At 37.5% G+C, this 12,175-nt stretch overlaps 1 protein-coding gene across 1 annotated transcript; it reads right to left on the reverse strand.

The window, feature by feature from the left end:
• Window positions 1-2,649: 2,649 nt before the first annotated feature.
• LOC140938256 (toll-like receptor 2) lies at window positions 2,650-7,528 on the reverse strand. The gene is made up of 7 exons (XM_073387762.1): window positions 7,432-7,528; window positions 6,984-7,016; window positions 5,579-5,611; window positions 4,993-5,100; window positions 4,845-4,886; window positions 4,055-4,180; window positions 2,650-3,637 (listed from the first exon to the last, which is right to left on the reverse strand). The coding sequence occupies exons 1-7, from the start codon at window positions 7,526-7,528 to the stop codon at window positions 3,171-3,173; spliced, it is 906 nt and encodes a 301-aa protein (XP_073243863.1). The 3' UTR covers window positions 2,650-3,170.
• Window positions 7,529-12,175: the final 4,647 nt, after the last annotated feature.

The raw sequence follows: 12,175 nt of genomic DNA on the forward strand, positions 1-12,175 counted from the left end.
GTGATGAAAATGTGAGACTCCAATTTTGGAGAGTTTGGACCGTCTTCATGGGATTTATGGACCTTCGAGCTGGAACGGTCGGCTTCAGTGTCCCCAGCCTTTCAATTTTTCTCACTGTTAGAACAATTCAAAATCTTAAACGTCGATAAAACGGCTTCCAAATGGCTCTAGCGGCGAAGAGACAGTAAATAACAAGACACAAACACAAGGTAAGTCATTTTATTTCTATTTTTGTCGAGAAATGGAATTTAGGACGTATTTTGTTTATTTTCATACATTCTCTTATAAATTCAAAGTCTAACGAACACCCACAGAGTTTGGGCTGCCTGTGCCACGACTAGCCCGCGATCATGCCCTCTCCTCTTATCTGTGTAATCTTTTTTCTGGAGGTTGGCATGATACAATCTTTTCACAGATCACATGCAAAAAAAGGCAGAATCTGGACTTGTTTCTGATTGGATAGGAAACAATACAGATGATCTGTGCTGTTCCGAATAGCCAAAAAGCCGCCATCCATTAGTTGTTAATGATTTCAGTTATCCTGCGTAGCAAGCGTTTCTAATCGAGTTATTTCGCGAAAGTTAAAACGGGGGTAAAACAAAGATGGAAGGGGGAGGGGAGGGGAGAAGAGGAAAACGCTTGCCCGCAAACCCCATGATTCTGGAAAACGCCCCTTGATAATTCACGATTCGGTTCATTTGTAAATTGACAGCTTGTCAAAATAGAAGTATAACGAACCGATTACCCCTGGATTTATACCAGATTTGTAAAATTACTTTGTTCTTTAATAGATCTCGTTTCAGGCGATTGCTAGAACTTTAATAAAAAAACGTTTACGATAAAAGAAGGTTTGTTACGCCGCAAAATGTAACAATTGACGCAAAATGTAACATTAACGCGAAATGTAACAACTTTTGACGCGAAATGTAACATTAACCCGAAATGTAACAACTTTTGACGCAAAATGTAACAACGTTTTAACGCGAAATGTAACAACTTTTTGACGCAAAATGAAACAATGTTTTTAACGCGAAATGTAACAAGCAAAATGTTACAGCCTTGAAATAACTGAAAGACTTGGACATGAGCCTTGTAGATAAAGTGTAAATTGTCTGGTGGTTACAAAAACAGTTTATTTATAAAGTTTTCTTAAAATGTCAAATAAACTTACAAAAGGTCGTAAAACAGGTGATAAAGTTACAAGTCATATATAACCTTGGAAAAGCAGTATGGACAATAACAACAAAGCTAAGTTATTAAACATAATGTTTGGAAAATGATCCCAAGCTATGCGAAAAGAATATGACTAGAAATGTGAACAATAACACCGTAGGAAACACGCATCAATCAGCAATTGAAATGCAAGTTAAAAGTGAAAGTTAAGAAAGGTAACCTTTCAAAAGAAAATTTTGAACGTAGTCAATAAGATAGATATGAAATTTCTCATTTCTTACCCGACTTCCAGTAAATGAGAGAAATTTCATACCAACCCAGTCCTGCTGCCTTAAAACATCCCGACGCCCATTTAACACCGTTGATTATCTCACACAGTCGGATGACTGCTCCGCTACACTGTCCTTTTAGGGAAAAGGGGAGGAGGGGGGTAAAAACAGACAGCTTCGGATAAAAACAGAAAGCGTCTTCACTCGACGAAAGTGTGAAAAGAATGATCTGTAATCGATACTCACCTCGAATTCATACGGGCTCAACTCTCAAGAGGGAGTATGCTAAAAATGTACCATCCTAACGCCTCTAATACGTCCAGGATGTTGTAACGCCAACTTTCTTTTCAGCGTCACACATATACAATACAGAAAGATATAATAAACAACAATTCGTTCGACTGTTTCAGGATTTAGTTACTATTATCGAAAAACGTTTTGTAAGTTTATTTGACATTGTAAGAAAACTTTATAAATAAACTGTTTTTGTAACCACCAGACAATTTACACTTTATCTACAAGGCTCATGTCCAAGTCTCTCAGTTATTTCAAGGTTGTAACATTTTGCTTGTTACATTTCGCGTTAAAAATATTGTTTCATTTTGCGTCAAAAAGTTGTTACATTTCGCGTTAAAAAGTTGTTACATTTTGCGTCCAAAGTTGTTACATTTCGGGTTAATGTTACATTTCGCGTCAAAAGTTGTTACATTTCGCGTTAATGTTACATTTTGCGTCAATTGTTACATTTTGCGGCGTAACAAATCATATATAATTTGTAAATTATAAATTATTATAGTAATTGCATTTTATTGTAAAAGATTGCTCGATTCGACTGCTGATTGCATTGTAAAGTGATTCTGAACAAACCATCTACCTACCAACATATTAGACAAGTTCTATTTACTACCACTTTCAATTTACAATGCAGACAACTAGGGGTACCTTCCCGCAGGTGCCAACGAGGCGAATTCGTTTATCTTTTGTGGAATGTGCCTATTCAGATCTTCGCGATATTTTTTTCTTAACTTTAGAGGTTTAAAATGGATTCCGCTATAGAAAAGGATGGCACCCAACTTCAAAAACAACAACTTTGGCACATTCTAGGCTTTCACTTTTATTAAAAAATAACAACATGGCTTGAAGCTTTGTTGGTAAAGCACCGTGCAAACGGACGCAACATTGTTGGCCACCAACTCCCAACATTGTTAAAAGTACATGTTGCGTCCGTTTACACTCTCTGTCTCATGTTGTTGCGTGTCATCGCGTGTTGTTGGGAGTTGTTGCGCAAAGTTTGAAACAAAACGGACGCAACAGCTCCCACATTTTTTCGGCTAACAATGTGTTGGGAGTTGCTGCGTCCATTTGCTCGATAGGCATTTCGTTAAGTACATAGCAAACTAAAAACAAAACGTTAAAGCGAGTGATCATTTTAGTAGCACTACCTTAGGTGGCACTCTGCAAGGCATGAGTCATAATAACTAGGACTTTTGCCGGTGGTGCTTGAAGGGAAACCGGGCCAAACTGCCTCTGGCTGTCTAATCTTAGCAGGTACCGGGCATGTCTAAGTTAACAATCCTCAAAAACGAATGCCGATGTGCATGTTACTGAAATTGGTTGTATGCGTGTTGGATCCCACCTTCATTAACAAATCTACTAAAAGAAATTGGACCATTTTTTTTTTTAATAATTAGAAGAAAGCCAACTCGCCTATGCCCAGTATCCTATCGATTACACGAAACTAACCGGAGACGTTTTCTTGCCGGGAACGTGCTTTAAACAGTCGACAAGCCTTCTCTCCCACATTTCCTTTTCAATCAACTTTGGGTAATCAATATAGCTTCTCTGTCTCAGTGCTTTAGGAAGCTTCCTTGTGTCAACACCGTCATATTTAATCACAATAACACTGTCATCTCCTCTATCCAATGATCGGCCTAAAGCCATATCCATTTCCTGACTGCAATATTTACTTTTGAAAAAGTTGTGGGACACGACAGCAATGATTTTCCTGCTTTTATAAACACTGTCGGCCATGTTTTCGCGAAAAGGTTTTCCAACAACAAAATCTCTATGGTGAACACAACACCTCAAACCATGTTTTTCTTCAAGAATTGGACAGAGAATCTTATAAACCCACTTTTCGTCCGCAGAGCTGTATATGATGAAGGCGTCGTAATCAACATCCTGTTCATGTTCTTCTGGAAGATAACATTAGAGAATAACTGTAAACAAAAAAAACCAAACTGCAGTTTACCCGAAACGACTGAGATTAATGTGATAACACGCGGATGATCTCAGAGGGTGCTAATAAACCACTGAGGGAACAGCACTGAATGGCGCCAAAAAATGAAATAAATAGAAATCAAAATTTAGAAAAACCTTGTTAAATTCGTGTCTAACACGTTGAGGTTCATCATTCAAAAGGAACACAGTACAGGCTCTTACACAAATTGTAATATACGTATTTCTTTCCTCCTACTAAACTTCCTGAATTGCTTGGAAGTTCATTTTTGTTTTCTCAAACGAGCACCTGAAATAACATAAGAAGCTACGATTTTTGTCCCGTAGAGGATGTGAAACTCCGTATAATTTTACAAAAATCAAGCAATACTGACCTCGTGCTGGTTGTCTTTGTGTGCTTAAGTACCGAAAGTACCAGTAAGCTGAAACAGTCACAACTAGTAACACGAAGATCGAAGGTGCAGTGTTGATTACAATTCTCTCGCGTGAAGCATTGTTGCCTGATATAGGACCAGAAAAGAAGAAACAAAGAAAAATAAATAAATAAATATGCATAATTAGAGCAGTAGCCCAGGTGCTAATAATGTGAGCAGTGCCAAAGTTTGAAAGGAACTGTCAAGATTGATGAAAAATAATATTTTGTCAAACATCGGGTTGAACTGAGATTGTATGGTATAAAACACAGAAAGCTCTGAAAGGCCAACAACAAAAGAAGAGCAACAACAGAAACAGCAACAGTAGCAGCAGCAATCGTTATCACCTATGATTTGTCCTTCGTGTAATAGTCACTGACAGAGTCTAATCTGTTACGCCAGGCCACAGCGAGAATGCTCATAAGCAGTGTAGCTTTTTGAAGGGTCATAAAGAACATGGGCTGTAACATATGAACACATGTTTTTTTGTTTGCTTGTTTGTTTTTTGTGTTGTCTTGTTTGTTCTGTTTTGTTTCGTTTTGTTTTTTGTCTAATGCAGCTTGTTAGGGTTTTTTTTTTTTGTACTGAAAACATCGTAAGAGAAAAAACATGGTCGAGTACCGAACAAGCCACAAATGAGACAGTCGCTAAAAAATCCTGGAGGTACCTTTTGCAAATCCAGACAGATATATATAAAAGACATGTAAACTGTACTAAAACAAACAAACCAACATACATTTTCCACACTCACCTTTAGACAGAGATGCAGAAATACTCTCTTGGCTTACTTGACCTTAAGAACAAAAAATTGCAGCTCGTTCTCTTATATCGTTCTCATTTTCTTCAAACTAAAGCTGAAACACTGACTGATAATTTACACAAATATAGTATATACTTACTTGTGATGAAGACGATGAAGATTGATTTATTGTCTCTGTTCAGAAAGAAAAAGAAATGACCCAGTTGGATGGCAGTGAAGATATCAATTCGTTCCGACAAATCGATCCCTTTGGTAAACAACTTGTGTTAAGAAAGCAATCCAGGCATAGAACTGTAAAGGTTTGAACCGCAGGAGTCATTTCATTAAGCAGTGATGTTATAGGGCTGTGTAGATTCTAGAGTCTTCATAGCCAATGAAATCAAGGCTTAACTTATAGACGACCAATAACGTTCCGACTTAATTGACCGATCAGGTTAATAAAAAGAGTTAAATTTAATCAACAGACGCGATGCAACTGACGTTGGCTCTAAAGATGTCTACTGCACACGTTGTCGAAACGTCTGTCACTGTCAACAACAGTTCTATTCAGGACCACACTTGCCCGGAAAATCATAATCATAATCCACCTACGTATGAGAGAAATAACTGATAGGTACACAGATAGCGTAGCCTTATTACTGTCTCCTCAGTCTTATACTCCTGTCGGATACTGGTCCTACTAGAACAAAAGGAAATAGCTAGTAACATGAAACGTGAAAAGTTACCAGGAGTTTTCGCAGTAAGGACAACTTCTTCTCCTGAAAAGGAAAAAAAAAGCCTAAATAAACATGTTCACGAAAATCCGTTTATACTTGATCAATGCATTTTCTCTTCTCCGGGCGACAGTTAGAAATATATAGATGTATATATTTTTTGTTATCCTTCCATGCTAGGGGGTTTTATTGATCATGGCGATGTACGTGTATCATGTCCACATTTTTGTTGTTGTTTTTCCTTACCCTCGCTTGTTTGTGATGGAGACGTAGTTTCTTGATTTTCTAGATGAAATTAAAGAGATTGCAAAAAAGATATTTTACCACACCTGTGGTAAAATGTTACAAGGAAATGAATACTAAGGAAAAAGCTAAATGTGGATAAAGTAGGCTTACTAAAACCACTCTGGGATTCATTCATTTGCAGAATTTTTTTTTCTTATTTATTTATTTATTTATTTATTTATTTTAAGGTGAAATAACCAATGCAGATGCAACTGCTGTACACATACGTGGCAAATTGATGAACCCTATATTTCTAATAGGCCCTTTGCAGGACTTGATCACTTGACCATTCTTAACCAAAAATTATGGCATACTATTACAGCTCTAAAAATGCCTCAGATGGAAAGAGAACGAGAAAATTAGCCAGAAGGCCAATTTTGAGGAGACTGACACATAAAACTAAGATTTTATAGCTGCTGGAATGTCTGAAAAAAGTTGCTGGGACGCATGGCGTGCGGTCCAGCGATTTTTTCCATACAATCCTTATAATTTTCCAGAAATTCAAGCAGCTATGAAATCTTAGTCTTATGTGTCAGTCCCCTCAAAATTGGCCTTCAGGCTAATTTTCTCGTGCTCTTTCCATCTAAGGCATTTTTAGAGCTGTATCCCATAATTGTTGCTTAAGAATGGTCACGTGAACAAGTCCTGCAAAGGGCCTATTAATTCCTATTCTGGTTTTTACATTTTCCCTTTTTTCCTTAACAACGTTGTTGCAGTTGCGCATTTACAAAAAATGATTACGTAATATATTTCAAAAGCTCAAAGAAATGACAAAGCAAATGAGTATTTCTTTTATTTTGCCCATCAAATGTTCTAAATGTACAGTCTGATAACAGTCTTCGTGAAAACGACATCAAACTTAAATAGCCCAAAATAGTCTTAAATAGACTGGAATAAAATGAGAACTAAGCTAAACTGAATACTTTCTCCGTGTATAGCTTTTGGTTGTTGCTGTTAATTATTATTATTTTTGTTTTTATTGTTTTGATTTTTCTGTTCACCGTAAAGAAGAAGAATTTATTGGTTTTACTGATGATTCAGCTCTTGCAGGTACGTGGCCAAAGGTCTTTCTAGGGCAAAGGAAAAGGCCTAGTAATATCGTCAATTAAACTGGGTAAGCGTGAAAAATTACCGGATGGATTCGTAGTCAGGTGAACTTCTTTTTCTGAAAAAATGTACAAATACAAAAGTATCTAAATGTCATGATCAAGTGTTTGTATTCGGTCATGAGTTGCATAAGTAGCAGTTGCGTGACGTAAATCACCCAATAATTATATAAGTGATATGACGATCTACCTGACGACTATTTTTTTCAATTTTAGTCAGCGATAGCGCTTTATGAATTATTGGCCCGGATATTTAGACCATTCAAAAACGGAGAAATATTTTGAATACCGGACTAAAAAAGCAAAAAAGCAATGTTATTTCTTCTGTGGATCGACCTTGAATGGCAGCTGTTAGATTAAAAGTCATATTATTAATTACCTACAAGTCACTGGTCCCGTTATTGGCTAGAGTAAAACTAGCTTAGGCTTTTAAAAATAGCATATTTACTTTGGAAGTACTCTTAAAAGAATTACCGGTTGACGGCCTAGTGAGCTCTACCCTTTTTCCTGTGATAAGAAAGAGAGTTAAAGGGACAAAAATGAGATAATCAATGTCATATTCTGATATCATGTAATGTGATTGCACATTTAACACTCTATGGCATTTTAATGCAACTTTGTTAAAGATGAAGACAGTAAATAACAGCTAGCGCGCGAGAAAATAATGACCATTAACTTACGTTTGAGCTCAACAGGAGTACCTCGTGTAAGTGGAAGAGTAAGTATCTGGTAAACAAAGTGAATGCAAGAATCAGTCCATTAAAAAACTCGCTGTAATTACCAACCTAGCACAGGATATGTGTGAAATAAAAACAAAGGTAGTCAAGTAAGGTAGACAATACGACGGTAGAACGTCCCCCGTTTTTCTGAGCAGTGTTGATTCACCAACAAACTCGTCATCTGAAATGAGATGGGAAATACGTGTCTTGAAGAATCTCTTGAAGATCGGGAAAGAGTGGAAAAACAGTAGGCCGGGAAATAAAGAGGAAAAATAAACATACGATCTAACTCAGCTGCCGGTGACAACCTGGAATCGATCGCATAGCAGTGAGACATCCACGATTTCACAACGCCGCGAAAACATACACCTGCTCAAAAAGCATTATCCTCGTGGAAAATTTCCCAAAAAAACAGACCAAAACATTTTTTACAATTCAAGTCTAGCACTAAGCTGGCTTCTGTTGCTGATGCCAAATTGAAGCTTCCTAAGTTACAGACTAAGATGTCACTCTATAGTCGCTAAAAAAAATTTGAACATCAATCCGACTTATAGTTAGGTAACCCAATATTTCACTGGGTTAAGGTATCAGCCACCCTTCAGGACAGTCCGCGCGCGGATCGCTGTAGCGTTAGTTGTTTTTATAAAAACCCCTATAAACCATATATTTTTTAAAAGCTTAATAATTCCAGATTATGGATTTGAACTAACAAAAACGATTTACTTAAATGTGTTTCGAAATTGGAACGCTTTGTGTAAAAGTACACGTCACTATAAATCATGTTCCACTCCCGCCGGAAATAAACGGAAGAAAACAATTAACACTGCATTCGCTTCTCAACACGTTCCACTAAAAAACCGTGTCTCAGATTTTTGACAAGTGCGTTTGTTTTTCTTTTATTAGCAAATAAAGTTGGGGAAGGCAATTAGTCAACACTCTCTGTGTAAAAAAAGCTCTAGCTTTTAAATGAAAAGGAGTATTAAAATTCGCAGACACGGTTTTGTAGAAGAGATATATGGCATCACTCTGGCCAAATTTTAGCCAAATTGATTGAAAGGCTGCCGACTTGGAGTTCAAAACGTGCGAGTCGATCAGCAAAATTTGCGTTCGGAGATAAAATAGAAAATACATTTTTGGCGGCATCCTACCTGGAATGAGATTATAACACCTAAATGTTTATTCTGATTGATATCAGAGAGGGATCAATTTTCTCTAACAATAGGACTTTGACAGGTAACATGTAACAGGAACAAACTTTTTATTGCTATCAACATCTTCAAGTGAACAGTTTAATTCTCCGTTGGAAAACTTCTACTCTTTTACACCACGAGAAGCACGGTTTAATTCTTTCTCGAGCGCCAGGCCAAGGAAACTAAAAAACTTTGAAGCCGCCGAATGCCCACCACCGATTGCTCGAAGGCCAAGAACTGAGGCCCGGTTTATTTCAAACGCTCTGCTCTTCTCGGAAGAATTAAAAACAGAATTTGTCTTGTGCGACGGCCAGCTTTCATTCTCGCACTGGATTCTCCAGGTAGAACCAAGTCAATGCTTAGTCGCTACATTTTCCATGACTTGGACTCTTCCCTGGCAAAATCGACAAGATACAGACTCGTCCAGTTTCTCAAGCAGCTTTTCGCTCAATACGATAGCTCGACCGCTTATTGTTTTCCACGTTCCATCAGCAGATGGGGTCGATGAGCTTAACTGGCTTTCTTCATCTGGTTCTTCAAGCTGGATTTTGGAGCGGCTTGCACTCTCACAAACTGCAGCATTTTCGCTTTTCTGAATATCCAACTCCTCGAGCCACTTTTCTTGCTGATAAAATGAGCCTTTGTCGCTCTCTGCCAATTTTGCGGCCCATTCTTTGTCAAACTCGCTCCTCGATTTCTTTTTCGCTCTCGGTTTCGATGACGAAAACGGACACGACCTTTTCTTTTTTTTTGGCGGCATTTTCACCGAAACAAACGCTAAATATCCACGGAGAATACTAAAGGCTATAAAGAACGCGAAGACAATTCGCACGTGTTGTGTCGAAGCACGCACTCGGTATCACGTTACTAGTTCACAGGCAAGTTAATTGATATATGACACGGGTATGACAGATCTTGTTAACGATCAATTAAAATAATTAACGAGAAAAAATCTTTTACCCCCGATATCTTTCGACAGAAATAATATTTTCTTCTGATTTTTTTTTTTAAAAGAAAGCTCTCAAGCATATCTATTTGAAAACGTTGAAACCTCAAATATGGAAAAATGGCAATTTTAAGGGTGGCTGATACCTTAAGTGATCCACGTGCGACGCACATTCCTTCAGTTTTATGAACCACGCTACACGGTGCCTTCGGCCTCGTTTCGCAAAGAATGGCATCGTAAATACTGGAAGCGTAATTCTATAACACCCTCTAAACAGTTAACCTACCAAAGTAAATCCGAGACGATCTTAACTTACGACCTCGATAGAACTACCTGCTGAAGCGTGAACTAATTAATATAGCAATTAGAGGAACTGTGTCACGAAATTCATCAAGATTCAAACAGTGGAAACCACCAGCAAGTCAGTTTAGTGAAACATAAAAACAATGGCTAAGAACATTGAAAGTTATAAACAACACGGCAAATAAAGAAGGTGCCGGAGGTAAAACTCGAAGAACGTTGAAACGGATTGCACTTAAGGCTTTTGAAAACTTAGCTTAACAGTTTTTTATAGTTCTTTCTTAAAAGAACTATGAAAAACTGTTAAAGCTATTTAAACTTTCTTTTTGTCCGGAATATATTGATATAGTGCTTGGGCAAGTAGAAACGACACTAAAGTGTTCGGTGAGGGTAAAAGGCGGAATGAATATGCGGAATGGCATGTGGCATGGCTTGCGGAATGACATAATTATGTAGAATTTAATTTATGGAAAATGGCGCAAAGAAAAAATTCAACGGGAAAGCATGCGCGCGTCTCTGCCGCGCTATTTTTGGCGCCAATTTGAGCGAGCAATCGATTTGCTGCTCCATTTATTATTGCTATTAAAGTTAGGCTAAAATTGAAACACAGCTGATACACGAATACTTGATAAATCATCCATAACTCGTTTACAGAATAAACTGAAACGGTTCTTTACTCACGTCTCTTTTCCAGTGAAGCGCATTAAAAGAACCAAAACGTGCCAAGTTTAAACAATCTTCTATTGGGTTTTTACTCTCCTCATTACATAGAAAAACGTCGTAACGGCGGACGAGGTAAAATAGAAAGGAAGAGAGAGGACCCTGGGATCGAGCCTGTTAGGAAATGGCAGAGTCGGTAGTCCCAAATGAAATAAAGAAATAAGCCTCGTCAAATGCGTGCAGACGTACTGTCTCACAAATCTGTTTGGGTTTTTAGGGATATATAACCTGTGCTACTCAAATCAAGGGTCACTCTTTATGGCATCGCTAGAGGGTAAAAAACGCTCGCTGAAAGTGAAGTCGGGCTAGCAACAATTCTAGGGATTTTAAATACGCCGGTGAAGGAATCGAATCAAATTAAATTCGAGACTAAATGAACGCCTCGAGTCAAACATTAATCCGTAATCCACAAATAGAGTCAAGCGGCGAACTCTTTTCTGTCTCCTTTAGGCTTTTCCGCGTCTCTTCACACTTCCCTTGTTTGTTTGAACTACCCAATTCATTAGTATGTTTTTTTTTTGATAGTTATGTATTTTTTTAAAACAGTTAGTGTTATAAAACTGTGAAAGCCGTTAGTAAAGCCGAACCGGCTTTAATATATAGATTTAGCCAGGGCTAAAAGCGAAGCTCCAATTTTAATAAATTTATAATTTAAATCAAACAATAAACTTTTAATCCACAAATCATTTAGCTTAAGGGCACATTCATGTGACTTTTGAGCGAAAGGCTAAGTTATTTTAGAGTGAAACATCTTACATGATAACCTTATATGTACACCCAAAAAATAGCAAACATCTTCGATCACATTGAAGATCACAGTAGATTAGGCCTCGAAAACAAATTATTGGAAAACAAATCACGCCAAATTTTTTTGCGTTCGACAGGTTTAAATTACAAATTCTTGCTAACAAATCTGGGGTGTTTAAACCAACCTTTTATAAATTTTATACACCACATTTTAGGTGAAACAGTTTTATTTATCATACAGAGCTCGGACAGAATGCGGTATTTCACAATTTTTCAAGACAAATTGCACTCAGTCAATATTCAGGACGAGCCAAACCGTTCAAAAATTTCAGAAAATTTCCAAAATCACCCATACGGCCAGCTGGTTCTCGTTTCTATAGTGTGAGCTGTCAGTGTGGTCGAGTGTTTGAATGAACTTTAACAGACTTACACTTCAACATAATAGCGAATTTATTATTATTTGTTTTGTTATTTAATGGTTTCAGTTATAACCAGTATAACGATTTGTAATCTTATAAAGCGTTTGATATCGCGACATTTTTGAGTACTCCTGCAAGCGATGGTCATGAACGATGAAGCGATTAAAATTGCAAGAG

This window comes from Porites lutea, chromosome 5 (genome assembly GCF_958299795.1).
Source record: "Porites lutea chromosome 5, jaPorLute2.1, whole genome shotgun sequence".
NCBI classification, from domain to species: domain Eukaryota; kingdom Metazoa; phylum Cnidaria; class Anthozoa; order Scleractinia; family Poritidae; genus Porites; species Porites lutea.